This window comes from Thalassophryne amazonica, chromosome 22 (assembly GCF_902500255.1).
Source record: "Thalassophryne amazonica chromosome 22, fThaAma1.1, whole genome shotgun sequence".
In the NCBI taxonomy this organism is placed as follows: domain Eukaryota; kingdom Metazoa; phylum Chordata; class Actinopteri; order Batrachoidiformes; family Batrachoididae; genus Thalassophryne; species Thalassophryne amazonica.
In genome coordinates this window covers 34,458,514-34,483,509 of record NC_047124.1, presented here as the reverse complement: position 1 = coordinate 34,483,509, position 24,996 = coordinate 34,458,514, and the positions used below count along the sequence as shown (strand labels likewise).

The 24,996-nt window shown below is 39.5% G+C and overlaps 2 protein-coding genes across 8 annotated transcripts in view; one reads left to right on the top strand and one right to left on the bottom strand.

Annotated features, from left to right (window-relative positions):
• Nucleotides 1–24,996, bottom strand: part of LOC117503794 (NACHT, LRR and PYD domains-containing protein 3-like) — a 354,710-nt gene that overhangs the window by 122,693 nt on the left and 207,021 nt on the right. The gene's annotated exons all lie outside the window — the stretch shown is intronic.
• The window catches only part of LOC117503796 (NACHT, LRR and PYD domains-containing protein 3-like), a 76,685-nt gene that overhangs the window by 23,338 nt on the left and 28,351 nt on the right, over nt 1–24,996 (top strand). For all 4 annotated transcript variants that reach the window (XM_034163055.1, XM_034163053.1, XM_034163054.1 and 1 more), the window contains exons 3-4: nt 18,074–18,199; nt 23,065–23,190. In XM_034163055.1, coding sequence (XP_034018946.1) covers nt 18,074–18,199; nt 23,065–23,190 — 252 coding nt within the window. The remainder of the gene's footprint in view (nt 1–18,073; nt 18,200–23,064; nt 23,191–24,996) is intronic.

The following is a 24,996-nucleotide window of genomic DNA, read 5'->3' as shown; positions in this document are numbered from 1 at the left end:
TAGAAAATAAAATAAAAATCCACTAGACAGGCGCGGAACAGCACAGGTAACGCACGACAACAGTGGTAAAAAATAAAATTAAAATCCACTAGACAGGCTGCGGAGCAGCACAGGTAACACACGACAACAGTGGTAAAAAATAAAATAAAAATCCACTAGACAGGCTGTGGAGCAGCACAGGTAACACACGACAACAGTGGTAGAAAATAAAATAAAAATCCACTAGACAGGCATGTGAGCAGCACAGGTAACACACGACAACAGTGGTAAAAATAAAATAAAATCCACTAGACAGGCTGTGGAGCAGCACAGGTAACACACGACAACAGTGCTAAAAAATAAAATAAAAATCCACTGACAGGCTGTGGAGCAGCACAGGTAACACACGACAACAGTGGTAAAAAATAAAATAAAAATCCACTAGACAGGCCTGTGGAGCAGCACAGGTAACACACGACAACAGTGGTAAAATAAAATAAAAATCCACTAGACAGGCTGCGGAGCAGCACAGGTAACACACGACAACAGTGGTAAAAAATAAAATAAAAATCCACTAGACAGGCTGTGGAGCAGCACAGGTAACACACGACAACAGTGGTAGAAAATAAAATAAAAATCCACTAGACAGGCTGTGGAGCAGCACAGGTAACACACGACAACAGCGCTAAAAAATAAAATAAAAATCCACTGAACAGGCTGTGGAGCAGCACAGGTAACACACGACAACAGTGGTAAAAAATAAAATAAAAATCCACTGAACAGGCTGTGGAGCAGCACAGGTAACACACGACAACAGTGGTAAAAAATAAAATAAAAATCCACTAGACAGGCTGTGGAGCAGCACAGGTAACACACGACAACAGTGGTAAAAAATAAAATAAAAATCCACTAGACAGGCTGTGGAGCAGCACAGGTAACGCACGACAACAGTGGTAAAAAATAAAATAAAAATCCACTGAACAGGCTGTGGAGCAGCACAGGTAACACACGACAACAGTGCTAAAAAATAAAATAAAAATCCACTAGACAGGCTGTGGAGCAGCACAGGTAACACACGACAACAGTGGTAAAAAATAAAATAAAAATCCACTAGACAGGCTGTGGAGCAGCACAGGTAACGCACGACAACAGTGGTAAAAAATAAAATAAAAATCCACTAGACAGGCTGTGGAGCAGCACAGGTAACGCACGACAACAGTGGTAAAAAATAAAATAAAAATCCACTAGACAGGCTGTGGAGCAGCACAGGTAACGCACGACAACAGTGGTAAAAATAAAATAAAAATCCACTGAACAGGCTGTGGAGCAGCACAGGTAACGCACGACAACAGTGGTAAAAATAAAATAAAAATCCACTAGACAGGCTGTGGAGCAGCACAGGTAACACACGACAACAGTGGTAAAAAATAAAATAAAAATCCACTAGACAGGCTGTGGAGCAGCACAGGTAACGCACGACAACAGTGGTAAAAAATAAAATAAAAATCCACTAGACAGGCTGTGGAGCAGCACAGGTAACGCACGACAACAGTGGTAAAAATAAAATAAAAATCCACTAGACAGGCTGTGGAGCAGCACAGGTAACGCACGACAACAGTGGTAAAAAATAAAATAAAAATCCACTAGACAGGCTGTGGAGCAGCACAGGTAACACACGACAACAGTGGTAGAAAATAAAATAAAAATCCACTAGACAGGCTGCGGAAGCAGCACAGGTAACGCACGACAACAGTGGTAAAAAATAAAATTAAAATCCACTAGACAGGCTGCGGAGCAGCACAGGTAACACACGACAACAGCGCTAAAATAAAATAAAAATCCACTAGACAGGCTGTGGAGCAGCACAGGTAACACACGACAACAGTGGTAGAAAATAAAATAAAAATCCACTAGACAGGCCGCGGAACAGCACAGGTAACGCACGACAACAGTGGTAAAAAATAAAATAAAATCCACTAGACAGGCTGCGGAGCAGCACAGGTAACACACGACAACAGTGGTAGAAAATAAAATAAAAATCCACTAGACAGGCCGCGGAACAGCACAGGTAACGCACGACAACAGTGGTAAAAAATAAAATAAAATCCACTAGACAGGCTGCGGAGCAGCACAGGTAACACACGACAACAGTGGTAAAAATAAAATAAAAATCCACTAGACAGGCTGTGGAGCAGCACAGGTAACACACGACAACAGTGGTAAAAATAAAATAAAAATCCACTAGACAGGCCTGCGGAGCAGCACAGGTAACACACGACAACAGTGGTAAAAATAAAATTAAAAGCCACTAGACAGGCTGCGGAGCAGCACAGGTAACACACGACAACAGTGGTAAAAAATAAAATAAAATCCACTAGACAGGCTGCGGAGCAGCACAGGTAACACACGACAACAGTGGTAAAAATAAAATTAAAATCCACTAGACAGGCTGCGGAGCAGCACAGGTAACGCACGACAACAGTGGTAAAAATAAAATAAAAATCCACTAGACAGGCTGCGGAGCAGCACAGGTAACACACGACAACAGTGGTAAAAAAAAAAAAAAAATCCACTAGACAGGCTGTGGAGCAGCACAGGTAACACACGACAACAGTGGTAAAAAATAAAATAAAATCCACTAGACAGGCTGTGGAGCAGCACAGGTAACACACGACAACAGCGCTAAAAATAAAATAAAAATCCACTGAACAGGCTGTGGAGCAGCACAGGTAACACACGACAACAGTGCTAAAAATAAAATAAAAATCCACTAGACAGGCTGTGGAGCAGCACAGGTAACACACGACAACAGTGCTAAAAATAAAAAAAAATCCACTGGACAGGCTGTGGAGCAGCACAGGTAACACACGACAACAGTGCTAAAAAATAAAATAAAAATCCACTAGACAGGCTGTGGAGCAGCACAGGTAACACACGACAACAGTGCTAAAAATAAAATAAAAATCCACTGGACAGGCTGTGGAGCAGCACAGGTAACACACGACAACAGTGCTAAAAAATAAAATAAAAATCCACTAGACAGGCTGTGGAGCAGCACAGGTAACACACGACAACAGTGCTAAAAATAAAATAAAAATCCACTAGACAGGCTGTGGAGCAGCACAGGTAACACACGACAACAGTGCTAAAAATAAAATAAAAATCCACTAGACAGGCTGTGGAGCAGCACAGGTAACACACGACAACAGCGCTAAAAAATAAAATAAAAATCCACTGGACAGGCTGTGGAGCAGCACAGGTAACACACGACAACAGTGCTAAAAAATAAAATAAAAATCCACTAGACAGGCTGTGGAGCAGCACAGGTAACACACGACAACAGTGCTAAAAATAAAATAAAAATCCACTGGACAGGCTGTGGAGCAGCACAGGTAACACACGACAACAGTGGCTAGAAAATAAAATAAAAATCCACTAGACAGGCGTGGAGCAGCACAGGTAACGCACGACAACAGTGCTAAAAATAAAATAAAATCCACTAGACAGGCTGCGGAGCAGCACAGGTAACACACGACAACAGCGCTAAAATAAAATAAAAATCCACTAGACAGGCGTGGAGCAGCACAGGTAACGCACGACAACAGTGCTAAAAATAAAATAAAAATCCACTGAACAGGCTGTGGAGCAGCACAGGTAACACACGACAACAGCGCTAAAATAAATAAAAATCCACTGAACAGGCTGTGGAGCAGCACAGGTAACACACGACAACAGCGCTAAATAAATAAAAATCCACTGAACAGGCTGTGGAGCAGCACAGGTAACACACGACAACAGCGCTAAAAATAAAATAAAAATCCACTGGACAGGCTGCGGAGCAGCACAGGTAACGCACGACAACAGTGCTAAAAAATAAAATAAAATCCACTAGACAGGCTGTGGAGCAGCACAGGTAACACACGACAACAGTGCTAAAAATAAAATAAAAATCCACTGACAGGCTGTGGAGCAGCACAGGTAACACACGACAACAGTGCTAAAAATAAAATAAAATCCACTAGACAGGCTGTGGAGCAGCAAGGTAACACACGACAACAGTGCTAAAAAAAAAAGAAAAATCCACTGGACAGGCTGTGGAGCAGCACAGGTAACGCACGACAACAGTGCTAAAAAATAAAATAAAAATCCACTAGACAGGCTGTGGAGCAGCACAGGTAACACACGACAACAGTGGCAAAAAATAAAATAAAAATCCACTGACAGGCTGTGGAGCAGCACAGGTAACACACGACAACAGCGCTAAAATAAATAAAAATCCACTGAACAGGCTGCGGAGCAGCACAGGTAACACACGACAACAGCGCTAAAATAAAATAAAAATCCACTGAACAGGCTGTGGAGCAGCACAGGTAACACACGACAACAGCGCTAAAATAAAATAAAAATCCACTGAACAGGCTGTGGAGCAGCACAGGTAACACACGACAACAGCGCTAAAATAAAATAAAAATCCACTAGACAGGCCGCGGAACAGCACAGGTAACGCACGACAACAGTGGTAAAAAATAAAATAAAAATCCACTAGACAGGCTGCGGAGCAGCACAGGTAACACACGACAACAGTGGTAAAATAAAATAAAAATCCACTGAACAGGCTGTGGAGCAGCACAGGTAACACACGACAACAGCGCTAAAATAAAATAAAAATCCACTGAACAGGCTGCGGAGCAGCACAGGTAACACACGACAACAGCGCTAAAATAAAATAAAAATCCACTAGACAGGCCGCGGAACAGCACAGGTAACGCACGACAACAGTGGTAAAAAATAAAATAAAAATCCACTAGACAGGCTGCTGGAGCAGCACAGGTAACACACGACAACAGTGGTAAAATAAAATAAAAATCCACTGAACAGGCTGTGGAGCAGCACAGGTAACACACGACAACAGCGCTAAAATAAAATAAAAATCCACTGAACAGGCTGCGGAGCAGCACAGGTAACACACGACAACAGCGCTAAAATAAAATAAAAATCCACTGAACAGGCTGTGGAGCAGCACAGGTAACACACGACAACAGCGCTAAAATAAAATAAAAATCCACTGAACAGGCTGTGGAGCAGCACAGGTAACACACGACAACAGCGCTAAAAAATAAAATAAAAATCCACTGAACAGGCTGCGGAGCAGCACAGGTAACACACGACAACAGCGCTAAAATAAAATAAAAATCCACTGAACAGGCTGCGGAGCAGCACAGGTAACACACGACAACAGCGCTAAAATAAAATAAAAATCCACTGAACAGGCTGCGGAGCAGCACAGGTAACACACGACAACAGCGCTAAAATAAAATAAAAATCCACTGAACAGGCTGTGGAGCAGCACAGGTAACACACGACAACAGCGCTAAAATAAAATAAAAATCCACTGAACAGGCTGTGGAGCAGCACAGGTAACACACGACAACAGCGCTAAAATAAAATAAAAATCCACTGAACAGGCTGTGGAGCAGCACAGGTAACACACGACAACAGTGCTAAAAAATAAAATAAAAATCCACTAGACAGGCTGTGGAGCAGCACAGGTAACACACGACAACAGTGCTAAAAAATAAAATAAAAATCCACTGGACAGGCTGTGGAGCAGCACAGGTAACACACGACAACAGTGCTAAAAATAAAATAAAAATCCACTAGACAGGCTGTGGAGCAGCACAGGTAACACACGACAACAGTGCTAAAAAATAAAATAAAAATCCACTAGACAGGCTGTGGAGCAGCACAGGTAACACACGACAACAGTGCTAAAAAATAAAATAAAAATCCACTAGACAGGCTGTGGAGCAGCACAGGTAACACACGACAACAGTGCTAAAAATAAAATAAAAATCCACTAGACAGGCTGTGGAGCAGCACAGGTAACACACGACAACAGTGCTAAAAATAAAATAAAAATCCACTAGACAGGCTGTGGAGCAGCACAGGTAACACACGACAACAGTGCTAAAATAAAATAAAAATCCACTGGACAGGCTGTGGAGCAGCACAGGTAACACACGACAACAGTGCTAAAATAAAATAAAAATCCACTAGACAGGCTGTGGAGCAGCACAGGTAACACATGACAACAGCGCTAAAATAAAATAAAAATCCACTGAACAGGCTGTGGAGCAGCACAGGTAACACACGACAACAGTGCTAAAAAATAAAATAAAAATCCACTGGACAGGCTGTGGAGCAGCACAGGTAACACACGACAACAGTGCTAAAAAATAAAATAAAAATCCACTGGACAGGCTGTGGAGCAGCACAGGTAACACACGACAACAGCGCTAAAATAAAATAAAAATCCACTGAACAGGCTGTGGAGCAGCACAGGTAACACACGACAACAGTGCTAAAAAATAAAATAAAAATCCACTAGACAGGCTGTGGAGCAGCACAGGTAACACACGACAACAGTGCTAAAAAATAAAATAAAAATCCACTGGACAGGCTGTGGAGCAGCACAGGTAACACACGACAACAGTGCTAAAAATAAAATAAAAATCCACTGAACAGGCTGTGGAGCAGCACAGGTAACACACGACAACAGTGCTAAAAAATAAAATAAAAATCCACTGGACAGGCTGTGGAGCAGCACAGGTAACACACGACAACAGCGCTAAAATAAAATAAAAATCCACTGAACAGGCTGTGGAGCAGCACAGGTAACACACGACAACAGTGCTAAAAAATAAATAATAATCCACTAGACAGGCTGTGGAGCAGCACAGGTAACACACGACAACAGTGCTAAAATAAAATAAAAATCCACTGACAGGCTGTGGAGCAGCACAGGTAACACACGACAACAGTGCTAAAAATAAAATAAAAATCCACTAGACAGGCTGTGGAGCAGCACAGGTAAACACTGACACAACAGTGCTAAAAAATAAAATAAAAATCCACTGACAGGCTGTGGAGCAGCACAGGTAACACACGACAACAGTGCTAAAAATAAAATAAAATCCACTAGACAGGCTGTGGAGCAGCACAGTAACACACGACAACAGCGCTAAAATAAAATAAAAATCCACTGAGACAGGCTGTGGAGCAGCACAGGTACACACGACAACAGTGCTAAAAAAATAAAATAAAAATCCACTAGACAGGCTGTGGAGCAGCACAGGTAACACACGACAACAGTGCTAACAAATAAAATAAAAATCCACTAGACAGGCTGTGGAGCAGCACAGGTAACACACGACAACAGTGCTAAAAAATAAATAAAAATCCACTGGACAGGCTGTGGAGCAGCACAGGTAACACACGACAACAGTGCTAAAAAATAAAATAAAAATCCACTAGACAGGCGGTGGAGCAGCACAGGTAACACACGACAACAGTGCTAAAAATAAAATAAAATCCACTAGACAGGCTGTGGAGCAGCACAGGTAACACACGACAACAGTGCTAAAAAATAAAATAAAAATCCACTAGACAGGCTGTGGAGCAGCACAGGTAACACACTGACAACAGTGCTAAAAATAAAATAAAAATCCACTGGACAGGCTGTGGAGCAGCACAGGTAACACACGACAACAGTGCTAAAAATAAAATAAAAATCCACTAGACAGGCTGTGGAGCAGCACAGGTAACACACGACAACAGCTGCTAAAATAAAATAAAATCCACTGAACAGGCTGTGGAGCAGCACAGGTAACACACGACAACAGTGCTAAAAAATAAAATAAAAATCCACTAGACAGGCTGTGGAGCAGCACAGGTAACGCACGACAACAGTGCTAAAATAAAATAAAAATCCACTAGACAGGCTGTGGAGCAGCACAGGTAACACACAACAACAGTGCTAAAAATAAAATAAAAATCCACTAGAACAGGCTGTGGAGCAGCACAGGTAACACACGACAACAGTGCTAAAAATAAAATAAAAATCCACTGGACAGGCTGTGGAGCAGCACAGGTAACACACGACAACAGTGCTAAAAAATAAAATAAAAATCCACTAGACAGGCTGTGGAGCAGCACAGGTAACACACGACAACAGTGCTAAAAAATAAAATAAAAATCCACTAGACAGGCTGTGGAGCAGCACAGGTAACACATGACAACAGCGCTAAAAAATAAAATAAAAATCCACTGGACAGGCTGTGGAGCAGCACAGGTAACACATGACAACAGCGCTAAAAAATAAAATAAAAATCCACTAGACAGGCTGTGGAGCAGCACAGGTAACACATGACAACAGTGGTAAAAAATAAAATAAAAATCCACTAGACAGGCTGTGGAGCAGCACAGGTAACACATGACAACAGTGCTAAAAAATAAAATAAAAATCCACTAGACAGGCTGTGGAGCAGCACAGGTAACACATGACAACAGCGCTAAAATAAAATAAAAATCCACTGAACAGGCTGTGGAGCAGCACAGCTAACACACGACAACAGTGCTAAAAAATAAAATAAAAATCCACTAGACAGGCTGTGGAGCAGCACAGGTAACACATGACAACAGCGCTAAAATAAAATAAAAATCCACTGAACAGGCTGTGGAGCAGCACAGGTAACACACAACAACAGTGCTAAAAAATAAAATAAAAATCCACTGGACAGGCTGTGGAGCAGCACAGGTACGACAACAGTGCTAAAAAATAAAATAAAAATCCACTAGACAGGCTGTGGAGCAGCACAGGTAACACACAACAACAGTGCTAAAAAATAAAATAAAAATCCACTAGACAGGCTGTGGAGCAGCACAGGTACGACAACAGTGCTAAAAAATAAAATAAAAATCCACTGAACAGGCTGTGGAGCAGCACAGGTAACACACGACAACAGTGCTAAAAAATAAAATAAAAATCCACTAGACAGGCTGTGGAGCAGCACAGGTACGACAACAGTGCTAAAAAATAAAATAAAAATCCACTGACAGGCTGTGGAGCAGCACAGGTAACACACGACAACAGTGCTAAAAATAAAATAAAAATCCACTAGACAGGCTGTGGAGCAGCACAGGTAACACACAACAACAGTGCTAAAAATAAAATAAAATAAAATAAAAATCCACTAGACAGGCTGTGGAGCAGCACAGGTAACACACGACAACAGTGCTAAAAAATAAAATAAAATCCACTAGACAGGCTGTGGAGCAGCACAGGTACGACAACAGTGCTAAAAAATAAAATAAAAATCCACTGAACAGGCTGTGGAGCAGCACAGGTAACACACGACAACAGTGCTAAAAAATAAAATAAAAATCCACTAGACAGGCTGTGGAGCAGCACAGGTAACACACAACAACAGTGCTAAAAAATAAAATAAAAATCCACTAGACAGGCTGTGGAGCAGCACAGGTAACACACGACAACAGTGCTAAAAAATAAAATAAAAATCCACTGAACAGGCTGTGGAGCAGCACAGGTAACACACGACAACAGTGCTAAAAAATAAAATAAAAATCCACTAGACAGGCTGTGGAGCAGCACAGGTAACACACGACAACAGTGCTAAAAAATAAAATAAAAATCCACTAGACAGGCTGTGGAGCAGCACAGGTAACGCATGACAACAGCGCTAAAATAAAATAAAAATCCACTGAACAGGCTGTGGAGCAGCACAGGTAACGCATGACAACAGCGCTAAAATAAAATAAAAATCCACTGAACAGGCTGTGGAGCAGCACAGGTAACGCACGACAACAGTGCTAAAACAAAATAAAAATCCACTGAACAGGCTGTGGAGCAGCACAGGTAACACACGACAACAGTGCTAAAACAAAATAAAAATCCACTGAACAGGCTGTGGAGCAGCACAGGTAACACACGACAACAGTGCTAAAACAAAATAAAAATCCACTGAACAGGCTGTGGAGCAGCACAGGTAACACACGACAACAGCGCTAAAACAAAATAAAAATCCACTGAACAGGCTGTGGAGCAGCACAGGTAACACACGACAACAGTGCTAAAACAAAATAAAAATCCACTGAACAGGCTGTGGAGCAGCACAGGTAACACACGACAACAGTGCTAAAACAAAATAAAAATCCACTGAACAGGCTGTGGAGCAGCACAGGTAACACACGACAACAGTGCTAAAACAAAATAAAAATCCACTGAACAGGCTGTGGAGCAGCACAGGTAACACACGACAACAGCGCTAAAACAAAATAAAAATCCACTGAACAGGCTGTGGAGCAGCACAGGTAACACACGACAACAGTGCTAAAACAAAATAAAAATCCACTGAACAGGCTGTGGAGCAGCACAGGTAACACACGACAACAGCGCTAAAACAAAATAAAAATCCACTGAACAGGCTGTGGAGCAGCACAGGTAACACACGACAACAGCGCTAAAGCAAAATAAAAATCCACTGAACAGGCTGTGGAGCAGCACAGGTAACACACGACAACAGTGCTAAAACAAAATAAAAATCCACTGAACAGGCTGTGGAGCAGCACAGGTAACACACGACAACAGTGCTAAAAAATAAAATAAAAATCCACTGGACAGGCTGTGGAGCAGCACAGGTAACACACGACAACAGCGCTAAAATAAAATAAAAATCCACTGAACAGGCTGTGGAGCAGCACAGGTAACGCACGACAACAGTGCTAAAACAAAATAAAAATCCACTGAACAGGCTGTGGAGCAGCACAGGTAACGCATGACAACAGCGCTAAAATAAAATAAAAATCCACTGAACAGGCTGTGGAGCAGCACAGGTAACGCACGACAACAGTGCTAAAAAATAAAATAAAAATCCACTGAACAGGCTGTGGAGCAGCACAGGTAACGCACGACAACAGTGCTAAAACAAAATAAAAATCCACTGAACAGGCTGTGGAGCAGCACAGGTAACGCACGACAACAGCGCTAAAACAAAATAAAAATCCACTGAACAGGCTGTGGAGCAGCACAGGTAACACACGACAACAGTGCTAAAACAAAATAAAAATCCACTGAACAGGCTGTGGAGCAGCACAGGTAACACACGACAACAGTGCTAAAAATAAAATAAAAATCCACTGGACAGGCTGTGGAGCAGCACAGGTAACACACGACAACAGCGCTAAAACAAAATAAAAATCCACTGAACAGGCTGTGGAGCAGCACAGGTAACACACGACAACAGCGCTAAAATAAAATAAAAATCCACTAGACAGGCTGTGGAGCAGCACAGGTAACACACGACAACAGCGCTAAAATAAAATAAAAATCCACTAGGCAGGCTGTGGAGCAGCACAGGTAACACACGACAACAGTGCTAAAATAAAATAAAAATCCACTAGACAGGCTGTGGAGCAGCACAGGTAACACACGACAACAGCGCTAAAACAAAATAAAAATCCACTGGACAGGCTGTGGAGCAGCACAGGTAACACACGACAACAGTGCTAAAATAAAATAAAAATCCACTAGACAGGCTGTGGAGCAGCACAGGTAACACACGACAACAGCGCTAAAACAAAATAAAAATCCACTGGACAGGCTGTGGAGCAGCACAGGTAACACACGACAACAGCGCTAAAATAAAATAAAAATCCACTGAACAGGCTGTGGAGCAGCACAGGTAACACACGACAACAGCGCTAAAATAAAATAAAAATCCACTAGACAGGCTGTGGAGCAGCACAGGTAACACACGACAACAGCGCTAAAATAAAATAAAAATCCACTAGGCAGGCTGTGGAGCAGCACAGGTAACACACGACAACAGTGCTAAAATAAAATAAAATCCACTAGACAGGCTGTGGAGCAGCACAGGTAACACACGACAACAGCGCTAAAACAAAATAAAAATCCACTGGACAGGCTGTGGAGCAGCACAGGTAACACACGACAACAGCGCTAAAATAAAATAAAAATCCACTGAACAGGCTGTGGAGCAGCACAGGTAACACACGACAACAGCGCTAAAATAAAATAAAAATCCACTAGACAGGCTGTGGAGCAGCACAGGTAACACACGACAACAGCGCTAAAATAAAATAAAAATCCACTAGGCAGGCTGTGGAGCAGCACAGGTAACACACGACAACAGTGCTAAAATAAAATAAAAATCCACTAGACAGGCTGTGGAGCAGCACAGGTAACACACGACAACAGCGCTAAAACAAAATAAAAATCCACTGGACAGGCTGTGGAGCAGCACAGGTAACACACGACAACAGCGCTAAAATAAAATAAAAATCCACTGAACAGGCTGTGGAGCAGCACAGGTAACACACGACAACAGCGCTAAAACAAAATAAAAATCCACTGGACAGGCTGTGGAGCAGCACAGGTAACACACGACAACAGCGCTAAAATAAAATAAAAATCCACTGGACAGGCTGTGGAGCAGCACGACAACAGTGCTAAAAAATAAAATAAAAACGAAAGCGTTAGCAAGCTAGTTAGCTTGCCAACGCTGATGAAAGTTAGCTGATAAAATATAGAAATATAGAAATAACTGTTACCTGTGAACACCTAGTGAGTCTTAAACCTCCACTTCATCCCTGTTTTATTTAAGTTTAATGTCAATTTTTTTTGTCAAACCACATCATAAAAATATCTTATTAAATATAACATATTACACTTTTATCAGGCCTTTAAAATACTTTTGTGGACTCCTGCTGCAATATGTTGTCAGTGGTTGAGATAGTTGCTGTAGGCCTCTAAAAATGCTCATAATCAGGTGAAACCTGATGGTAATCTCTTTGTGGCGTGTCGGTGATGTATGTATGTGCAAAATAAAACAAAACACTACTCCAGGTACGAGAATATAACATCATAACTTTGTTACAAGGTCAAACGTTGATGTTGTGTGATAACGGCCTTTTAATAATATCTCACTTAAAGAAATAATGGCAAAACTCACATGTAAGTAAAAAAAACAAAAAAAAGATTAATCGAAAGAATAATCGACCGATGAACTGATTAGTAAAATCAGTTCATTTTATTAATGAACTGATCAATAATTTAGATGTCTTAGGACCTCTAAATTATTTACACATTGTTCACTTTGTGTGTTTTTAGGAATCCGCTAGCTTAGCGCAGCTACTAGCTCTTAGCCGGTTTAGCATGGCGGCTTCTCCTGTCTCTCCCGCACTTTTCTGCTCTGGGTGTGAAATGTTTAGTTATTCCTCGGCCTCCTTTAGCAGTAACGGTACTTGTAATAAGTGTAGCTTATTCGTAGCTTTGAAGGCCAGGCTGGGCGTCTTCACAAAGCTCTGCATATATATATATATAAAGTATAGGGCCTTTTTATTTTTTTCTAAAACTATATGGATTTCATTCATATGTTTTTACGTCAGACATGCTTGAACCCTCGTGCACATGCGTGAGTTTTTCCACGCCTGTCGGTGACGTCATTCGCCTGTGAGCACTCCTTGTGGGAGGAGTCGTCCAGCCCCTCGTCGGAATTCCTTTGTCTGAGAAGTTGCTGAGAGACTGGCGCTTTGTTTGATCAAAATTTTTTCTAAACCTGTGAGACACATCGAAGTGGACACGGTTCGAAAAATTAAGCTGGTTTTCAGTGAAAATTTTAACAGCTGATGAGAGATTTTGAGGTGATTCTGTCGCTTTAAGGACTTCCCACGGAGCAAGACGTCGCGCAGCGCTCTCAGGCGGCATCATCAGCCTGTTTCAAGCTGAAAACCTCCACATTTCAGGCTCTATTGATCCAGGACGTCGTGAGAGAACAGAGACGTTTCAGAAGAAGTCGGTTTCAGCATTTTATCCGGATATTCCTCTGTTAAAGGAGATTTTTTTAATGAAAGACGTGCGGACGGGTCCGCGCGTCAGGACGCAGCCGCCGCGACGCTCCGCCACAGGAAAAACACCTCTGTTGGAAGCCTTAAGGACAAGTTGGAACATGTCCAGCTGTTAAACAATTTCTCATATACTCACTCCACTGAAAGCCATCAAAAGCCGCCTGGATTTTACAAATGGTTATCAACACGGAGGTGTTTTTCCTGTGCCGCCGCACCGCGCGGGCTGCATTTTTTTCATTAAAAAAATCTCCTTTAACAATGGAACAGAGGACCTATACTTTATGGACAGCCCTCATATATATATATATATATATATATATATATATATATAGAGAGAGAGAGAGAGAGAGAGAGAGAGAGAGAGAGAGAGAGAGAGAGAGAGAGAACTTGAGCAGCCCTGCCACCTTTCTCCTTGTAATGTGGAGTTGTGACAGGGAAGGCATCATCATCATCATCATCATCTATTTTATTTGAGCAGAGGATAAGAAATACAAAAAACAGAAAAAAAAACAGAAAACAATTTAACAATAACATAAAAAACAAAAAACTGAATTACTATTAACTCAGGACATTGAATCTGCTCAAAAGGAGTGGGAGGAAGAAAACTTATTTAATCCCACCCCTTTATTCAAATTTAACATAAAGTGCATAGCTGCTTCCCGTCAATTAGATAGAAAATTAAGAAAATAATACATTTAAATACTTGTAAATTCCCACAATAGATACCAACAGCAGCAAGAAAACAATACCAGTATAATAAACAAGCGACAAGCACATACCAACAACGGTAAGAAATCAACGATACCAGTTATGGCAAAGAAAACAAACATATGATGCTCATACCAACAATGGTAAGAAAACAACAATACCAATTACGGTAAGAAAGCAAACATATAAAAAACATACCAACAATGATAAGAGACAACACCAATTATGATAAAGAACCAAACATATGAAAGAAAGAAACATATAATGCACAAACCAACAATTGTGATACAGAGTCATGAGCCATGAATGTAAAATGGCTTTTATTGTTAAGTCTCAATCATTCTATACCGATCCCAGACCCTCTGTTTATAATGTGACTTGAATTCATGAATGTTTAGGCATTGCTTGAGTCTGACGTTCAAACCATTCCATAACTTTGCTCCACAGACAGACACACAAAAAATTTTCCGAGTGGTTCTAACTTTTAATAATGTGAATTTGGCAAAACCTCTAAGATTATGAACACACTCTTTAACTGAGAAGAACTTTAGAATGTTACTTGGCAGTGATTTGTTAAATACCTTAAATAGAATCTGTAATGTAGAATATTTTACAAGATCATGAAATTTAAGCAATTTTGATTGCATAAAAAGATTATTGCTATGTTCTAAAAATCCAACTTTATGTATGATCCTTATTGCTCGTTTTTGTAGTATAAATAGTGGTTGTGTTGAACACTGATAGTTGTTACCCCACACTTCAACACAATATGTTAAGTATGGGAGAACTAAAGAACAGTATAATGTACGGAGTGCATTATGATCAAGAAATTGCTTTACCTTATTCATAATAGAGAGGCTTTTTGAAATTTTCATTTTATGTGTCTGATGTGGGCTTTCCATGTTAATTTACTGTCTATTATTACTCCTAAAAATTTGTTTTCAGCTGAGTTTTCAATTTGGACACTGTCTATACATATTTGTAATTTAGATTTAACCTTATAATTACCAAATATCATTGCTTTTGTTTTATTTAAATTTAATGATAATTTGTTACTGTCCATCCATTTTTTTTATTTTACTTAGTTCGTCATTTACAGTATTTATAAGTTCATTATAATTGTCACTATTGTAGAATATATTTGTATCATCAGCGAATAATATTAGTTTCAGTGATCTAGATGCATTAAAAATGTCATTAATATACATATTAAACAATTTGGGACCCAACACTGCCCCCTGGGGGACACCACAAGCAATGCCAAGACATTCAGATTTGTAATTTCCCATTTCCACGTATTGGACCCTATCTGTAAGATAACTTTTTATCCAATTTCCTGCAACTCCTCTGATACCATAATTCTCTAATTTGTTGATTAAAATTGAATGGTTAATTGTATCAAATGCTTTTTTAAGATCAATGAATATTCCAACAGCATATCTTTTTCTGTCCAATGCATTAGTAATTTCTTCTATTGCCTCAATAACAGCCATTGAAGTGGTTCTTTTCTTTCTAAAGCCATATTGACCTTCGTTTATTAACTGATATTTTTCTATGAATTTTTCCAAACGAGAGTCAAACAATTTTTCTAGGATTTTTGAAAACTGTGGGAGTAAAGAAATTGGTCTATAATTGGTAAAAATATGTTTGTTGTCATTTTTGTACAGTGGTATAACTTTTGCAATTTTCATTTTTTCCGGAACACATCCAGTTTGGAATGACAAATTACAGATATAGGTCAGAGGTTTGAAATGTTGTTGATGACTTTTTTGACTAATACCATGTCTATATCGTGACAGTCTGTAGACAGTTTGTTTCTGCATTTATTAACAATGTCTTTTATTTCCTGTTCATTTGTTGCTGAAAGAAAATTGAATTTATGTTTCTTTTTATAGTTTCATTAGACTGCTGAATTCCTGGATTTGGGATTTCAGCTGCCAAATCCAGGGCCAACATGTACAAAAAATGTATTAAAACCATTCACTATATTATTCATGTTGTAATCATGAACATTTTTATCAATAAAATAATTTGGATATCTTGTATTGGAAGATCCTGGTTTAATTAGGTTGTTCAAAATGTTCCAAGTTTCTTTGATGTTGTTTTTATTTTTTTGTAGAATTTCATCATAGTACAACTTTTTACTTATTCGGATGACTTCTGTTAATTTGTTTTTATATACTTTATATCTTATTTCAGCTTCTTTTGTTTTTGAATTAATAAATTTTTTATAAAGGCTGTTTTTTTTTTTTGCAGGCTTTTAATATTCCTTTAGTTAGCCAAGGACATTTATTGTATCTTTTATTTTTATAGTATTCTTTAAGGGGACAATGTTTTTTATACAACGTGCAGAAAATATCTATAAAATTGCTGTATGCACCATCTACATCTGACTCACTGTAGACTGTACTCCAGTCTTGTGTACTTAAACTGCTGTTGAAGGCATTTATTGTTTCTTCTGTTCTTATTCGTTTATGGACTACTTCTCTGTCATGATTAGTTTTTTTAAAGTCACAGTCATAAACAATAAAAACAGGTAAGTGATCAGTGATATCACATATGAACAGGCCACTTATAACTTGATTTTCAATAATATTCGTAAAGATATTATCGATTATTGTGGCACTGTGAGATGTTATTCTACTTGGTTTTGTAATTGCTGGATAAAGGGACATACTATACATTGTGTCAGAAAAAGCATCTATTGATTTCAGTTTTTCAGGATTCAAAAGATCTATATTAAAATCCCCACAGACAAATATATTTTTAGTACTTATTTCCGAGAACATTTTTTCCATTTGTTCATTAAAAATGTCAATACTTGAACCAGGTGACCGATATACACAACTTACAATAATATTTTTTCTCTTTTTGTTGTCTATTTCGACTGTCAGACATTCCATTACTCCATCTATTGTTACTGCCAGCATAAAACGTGCCAAATTCAACATGCAGGTCCACCTTTGACCTGTTGTGGTGACCCTGAGTGAAAAACAAGGGAGCAGCTGAAGGGACTTACTTGTTTATATATATATATATATTATATATATATATATATATATATATATATATATATATATATATATATATATATATATATATATATTTTACTACTACTTTGGTTGTACACGGGACATCGGACTTCAACAGGAGTCAAAGCACAAAACAAAATAAACTGTAATAATTAAACAGTAAATTCCAATAATAAAAAGTACACAACAACAATACACAAAAATACCAAATTAAAGAGCTGATGAGAAATAAATGGTGACTTTGGGTTTGACTCTTTAAGAGTCACATTTAACAGGTGTAACTTATAATTCAGTCTGTATTTTCTACACAGATCACTGATTTGATTTCACTGGTTATTTATAAATTAATTAAATATCAAGCGCAAAAAAGTAGTTAGTACTCTGAGTACATTATTTTTCAGAGAAATTTCAAATAGATAAGTCACAGGACCTCCCAAAGTATGAAGAAAACCATGACTTATACTCCAGGAAAATACAATAGTTTCTGAGAAGAGTTCTTTCAACTAAAGTACTTTTTAGCACTCAAACATTTACTTGTAAATGAGTATTATTTCAGCAATGTAACAGTACTTGTACTTAAGTTTCCAGAACTCTTTCTACCTCTGCTCAGAGCTTTGTGTGTGTTCCAGACCACAGCAGGACACAGCGCCCTCTGCTGGACCTGAACCTGAACCCAGCTTGGTGTCTCTGAAGAGTGACAGGTCTATGGACCGTCTCATTGATTTCAAAGGACAACGAGCGTCTACTGGACAGAAGTGAGCTCTTACTGACACTAAAATCTGACTGTGTTCATGTTTTCATAAATATTTTAGCATAAATAGGAGTTTTCTTTAATTAATAATGTAACACACACACACACACACACACACACACACACACACACACACACACACACACACACACACACACACACACACACACACACACACACACACACACACACACACACACACACACACAGGTCCATGAAGCTTGACTGTGCAATAATCAAACACATGAATCTGTGCACACAGTTTACAAAACTTCCATCTTCCGTACAAATCTGAGACCAAAACTCTTTGACGAGACACAAAGGAGCAACCTGCTCAGCTCGCCGCTCTCACTGGAGCAACAACATACAGAATTTGTCTCTTGCTAATCCAAACATTCCAATCATATCTTTCTGAACTCTTCCTCATCAAACGCCATCATATCAATGTTTACAATGTGCTTGAGCGATAACAGGTGAAGTTGCTCATAAACTTTAAGATTCTTAAATATTTATTACGGCCACTTTTAAAACCTCAGGTATCTTGATAATTTTATTACTGGTAAATTTTAGAATTGATTTAGATGAGATATTCTCATTATCTCACAGGAATTTATCACAATTATGTGGGAACTACTTTTTACGCAGGAATTGTTCAAGCACTTTGATGAATAATGCGCGTACTAACACAAAATATGCCCTGTGCAGTAGTTCGGCCAAAACGAGAGTGTCCACTTTTACATTGCCATAAGCTAAGCGAGTGGCGCTCGTGAGACTGTGACAAAGGAGAGATGGTTTCCACTGGAGGTTTAAAGGGTGGTTCAGAATGATCTGATCCTGACCAGCACATCACAGATATAGTTGGAGAGTCGGCGCTCTGTGCACATCAGCAAACATGGTCCCTGAAGATGTTCCGTTCTCAGGGAGCCATGTTGTTGTTGTCACATGTTGTGGTCAAAACCTGTGACAGTATATGCTGATGGTTACGACACACTGTTACCAGCAAGATCCCACATCTGATCTGAGAACTGAACAACCTCTGATACTGACTCACAGATTGTCCTGTTTAATAATAATTATGAACAACCTGCTCAGATCGTTGTGTGTGTGTGTGTGTGTGTAAAAACACATTAGAGAGATACAGAACGGGTGATCATTCATTACCCGGCTGGGCATTGCAAAGACTTTGTGTCTGTCTGTCTGTCTGTCCATCTGTTTGTCTGTGCTCATCATAAGTCCAGTTACTGCCAGAGTCTTTAAACACAGAGGGAACATTCTTTTTTTTTTTTTTTTTTTTTTTTTTTTTTTTTTTTTTTTTTTTTAGTGGCAGGGGTGACGTCAGTCACAGTAGAGCGGCTCCATGACATCAGGTCTCTCTAAAACAGCTTCATTTATGTGTTTATATAATAATAATAATAATAATAAGAAGAATACGCTTTGGAAGCAGCAGAGGCGTCATGAATAGGTCTAAAAAGCATTATTTTCAAAGAGACGCATGGCTTTTTAGACACAGCAGAAGCATCGCATCAAAAAACGAGCTAAAGGGAAGCTTCTGCTGGGAGTGCGCATCACCGCTTGTCGACAGACTGCCACGGTCAAAGTTCAACCCAATCCAACTTTCGCCGCTCTGAGCTGTGACGTTGCTTCACGCTGTCCAACAGGAACGAGGCGTCAGGCCAAAACATGGAAGACTGCAGTGCAGAAACCACTGATCTGTCAAACACAAGATCAGTGCAGAAACCACTGATCTGTATAACACAAGATCAGTGCAGAAACCACTGATCTGTATAACACAAGATCAGTGCAGAAACCACTGATCTGTATAACACAAGATCAGTGCAGAAACCACTGATCAGTATAACACAAGATCAGTGCAGAAACGTGTTACAGGACTGCTCCTTTATACAGAACAGCTTTCTGAAGAAAATCCTTGCAGATTTTTTTAACCTCAAAATTAATTTCTGATTGCTGTAAAAACTTTTGAACACTTAGAATTAAAATAGTAAAAAAAAAAAAATTCTTCATCTGTAAATTAAAACCATAATTTACCTGTTATTTCAGATTAGATTATTTCTTGTTTAACATAAGGAACCTTGGACATTTATTTTTAGACAAATAAAATAGCATAGAAATGTATACATTTTTAAGTCTGGTACATTATTCATATCTCATTTAAACCAGAAAAAACAGACATTGCAAATAAATACAAATGTATTATAAATGCAACAGAAGATACTTTAACAATGACTGCAGTGTGATTATTAATGCAACATAAACCTCCTGATATTTTTTAATTTTGTCATTTCAACATTCAGTTACGTCCTCGTTGACTATGTGATTGCTTTGAATGTTGCAATCAGGACAGAGCAATTTCTAAAATATGAATTTGACTATTCTCATGATTGTGAATGTTTTTAAATTATGCACAATCAGGGCGGGGCTTCTTCTACCTGTGCAAATGTCTTTTGACTGAACTTTGGACTTCATGGACATTTTTAATGATTCATTCATTTAATGTTAAAATATAAAATGAAACAGCAGGTGTTGGTTTGCTGGACTCTCAGGACATTTAACCAAAGTCTCTTCTGCAGCTTCGAGCTCAATTGGACTTTTTAAAGACACTTTTTCTTCGGCTTATACTAAAATATGAAATAGACGAAATGGGGCAAAATGGAGCCTAATAATCACAAAGTAGCGGTAAAAAGTAAGGAAATGGAGCAGAATGACTCTAAATATCATTAAATATGATACAATTAATTATTCATTCATTCATTCATTCATCTTCTACCACTTAGTTCAATTAAGGGTCGCGGGGAGCTGGAGCCTATCCCAGCAGTCATAGAGTGCGAGGCGGGTTACACCCAGGACAGGACGCCAGTCGCAGGGCCACAAATAGACAAACAAATACAGACACACACACACACACACACACACACACACACACACACACACACACACACACACACACACACACACACACACACACACACACACACACACACACACCTATGGACAATTTTAAAGATTCCAATCCACCTAACCCACATGTCTTTGGATGTGGGAGGAAACCGGAGCACCTGGAGGAAACCCACGCAAACACGGGGAGAACATGCAAACTCCACACAGAAAGGCCACGGGAATTGAACCCACGACCTTCTCGCTGGAGGCAACAGTGCTAACCACTAAGCCACAGTGCTGCCCCTTCAATTAATTACTTTTTTAAAATTGTTTTAAAGTGAAATGGAACAAAATGGGGACTGATAATCATGAAACGGGGGGTAAAATGTAACAAAATGGAGCAGACTGACTCCAAATATGATTCAGTTTATTGAATCACTTTATTTTTAAGCGAAATGGGACTGATAATAATGAAATGGCGGTTAAATGTAGCGAAATGGGGCAGACTGACCCACTGACTGAAGTTTCATCTCTTGAACTCCAGATGGTGCACCTGCCTCTACGACATGTACTGAGCACATCTCATAAAAAAACAAAAGCTAAACAATTAAATAAAAGTAATTATTTGGAGTCAGTCTGAGTCAATCTGCTCCATTTCGTTACATTTTACCCCATTTCGTGATTATCAGTCCCCATTTCGCCCCATTTCATATTTTAGTATGGCCCATTTTTCTCCCATTTTGAAGAGCAGAGATGTTTTCTTCTAACTGGACTTCAGGTTTTGTCATCAGTTCATCACTTGAAGTTTTTGAAATGCGTCTGCACAGCAGATATTCCTGATTGTGGGACAAATAAAAATGATATCTTAAAATATAATGAAACACTAAACAGTTAAAATAATAAAAATTAAAAAAATGACAAAGGTTATTTAAAGTTGAGTTTTTATGGTCTCAGAATTAACAAAAACACAGCAGCTTTATTTGGTAAAAAAAAGACTTATTTACAAGATAAAACGTTCACTCAGCTGACTGTGATTCTGCAGCTAAAAGGCTAAGCTAACGTTAGCTGAACATTAAACCTTCAGAAGTGCACGTCATAATTTATTTTAAATTATTCTCAACTCAGACAAATTTGCAGAAGTAAGATCCATTGCTTTAACTGGGTGTCTTATATATATATATATATATATATATATGGTTTGTATGTCTACAAGGCTCCTGGTTCAAACCCCAACCCTGCCATCTTCATCTTTCTAATGTGAAGTTGTGAGAGGAAAGGCATCCAGCATAAAACTTGTGCCAAAATTCAACATGCAGGTCTATCTTGGAGCTGCTGTGGCAACTCTGAGTGAAAACAAGGAAGCAGCCGAAGGGACTTTCTTGTTTTTTTTATATATACATATATTTTACTACTAGCTTGGGAGGAAATGAGACATCGGACTTCAACAGGAATCAAAGCACTAAACAAAATAAACTATAATCATAAATATAAACGTAAATGCCAATAATTAAAACATACTCATACAACACAACATCAATGCACAAAAATCCCAAATTAAAGAGCTGATGAAAAAATGGTGTGACTTTGGGTTTGACTCTTCAAGAGTCACATTTAACAGGTGTAACTTATACTCCAGTCTGTATTTTCTACACAGATCACTGATTTGATTTCACTGATAATTTAGAACTAATTAAATATCAAGTACAAAACAGTAATTCGTACTCTGAGTACGTATTTTTTTTTTGGCAAAATGTCACACCAGATAAGTCACAGGACCTCCCAAATTAGAATGAAAACCATGATTTATACTCCGGGAAAATACGGCAGATTTGAGAAGAGTACTTTCAACAAAAATACTTTTTAGCACTCCAAGTTTTAGTTGTGTATGAGTATTATTTCAGCAATGTAACAGTACTTGTACTTAAGTTTCCAGAACTCTTTCTACCTCTGCTCAGAGCTTTGTGTGTGTTCCAGACCACAGCAGGACACAGCGCCCTCTGCTGGACCTGAACTTGAACCCAGCTTGGTGTCTCTGAAGAGTGACAGGTCAAACAGATGTCTCATTAATTTCAAAGGACAACGAGCGTCTGCTGGACAGAAGTGAGCTCTTACTGACACTAAAATCTGACTGTGTTCATGTTTTCAACATTATTCATCCTCTGAATTTGAGCATAAATAGGAGTTTTCTTTAATTAATTATGTAACACACACACACACACACACACACACACACACACACACACACACACACACACACACACACACACACACACACACACACACACACACACACTGGTCCATGAAGTTTGACTGTGCAATAAAGAAACACAGGAATCTGTGCACATGGTTCACAAAAGTGTGTTAAATTTACTTCCACCTGAGCCTCGGGGGCCCCCGTACAAATCTGAAAAAGTATCCGACCTTTTTACTTTTTGCAAAAAATATATGGATTTGATTCATATATTTTTACATCAGCCAAGCTTGAACCTTCGTGCGCATGCGTGAATTTTTCCACGCCTGTCAGTTGCATCATTCGCCTGTGGGCAGGCTTTGAGTGAGCACTGCTCCACCCCTCTCATCGTTGTTTCATTGCAAGGAAATGGCGGAATGATTTGGGCTTTTTTTCCATCTGAATTTTTTCAGAAACTGTTAGAGACAGGCAGCTGGAAACCATTCGAAAAATTTATCTGGCTTTCGGTGAAAATTTTACGGGCTTCATAGAGAATAAGGAGTGTTACTACAGCTTTAAGGACGCCCCACAATGGCGCATGGCGCGCCGCGCTCCGAGCCACCATCGAGAGGCAGAAACCACCACATCATTTCTAAACGGATCGCTGTGTGGAGCCGGGACCATCGTGAGCAATTTCTCTGGTTATCACAAGAGCTGGACATAGCCATTTTCCAGCAGATTTCACTTTTAACAAGAGATTTTGTCATGGAAAGCCATGCAGAGGCTTCGCGCATCACGACGGAGCCACTGATGAAGCGAGTCAAAGGAACACCTCCGTTTCGGAGTGTTAGAGGACAAGTTGGGACATGCCCAGCTCTCCACAATTTCTCTTATACTCACTCGACTGGTAAGCACTGAAAGCCGAGATAGGCTTGTCTCAACTTGTCCTCTGGCACTCCGAAACGGAGGTGTTCCTTTGTCTTGCTTCATCAGTGGCTGGATGTCCAGCTCTTGTGATAACCAGAGAAATTGCACACGACGGTCCCGGCTCCACACAGCCATCCGTTTAGAAATGATGTGGTGGTTTCTACCTCTCGATGGTGGCTCGGAGCACGGTGTGCTGAGTGCCATTATGGGCCGTCCTTAAAGCTGTAGTAACACTCCTTATTCTCTGTGAAGCCCGTAAAATTTTCACCGAAAGCCAGATACATTTTTTGAGTGGTTTCCAGCTGCCTGTCTCTAACAGTTTCTGAAAAAATTCTGATGGACAAAAAGCCCAAATCACTCCGCCATTTCCTCGCAATGAAACAGTGACAAGAGGGGTGGACCAGTGCTCACTCAAAGCCTGCCCACAGGCGAATGACTCAACCGACAGGCATGGAAAAACTCACACATGCGCACGAAGGTTCAAGCTTGGCTGACGTAAAAAAAATATGAATCAAATCCATATATTTTTTTGCATAAAGTAAAAAGGTCGGATACTTTTCTCACAGACCTCGTAAAAGTCCTTTGACCAGACACAAAGGAGAGATGGTTTCCACTGGAGGTTTAAAGGGTGGTTCAGAATGATCTGATCCTGTCCAGCACATCACAGATATAGTTGGAGAGTCGGCGCTCTGTGCACAAATTTTGCATCAACTCTCTTCACTTCATAGTGGAGTACAGCAGAGAAGAATTTTCTTTCACCAAAACAGATCAAATCTAGTCTTGTATCTCAGATGTACTGTATTGCAATT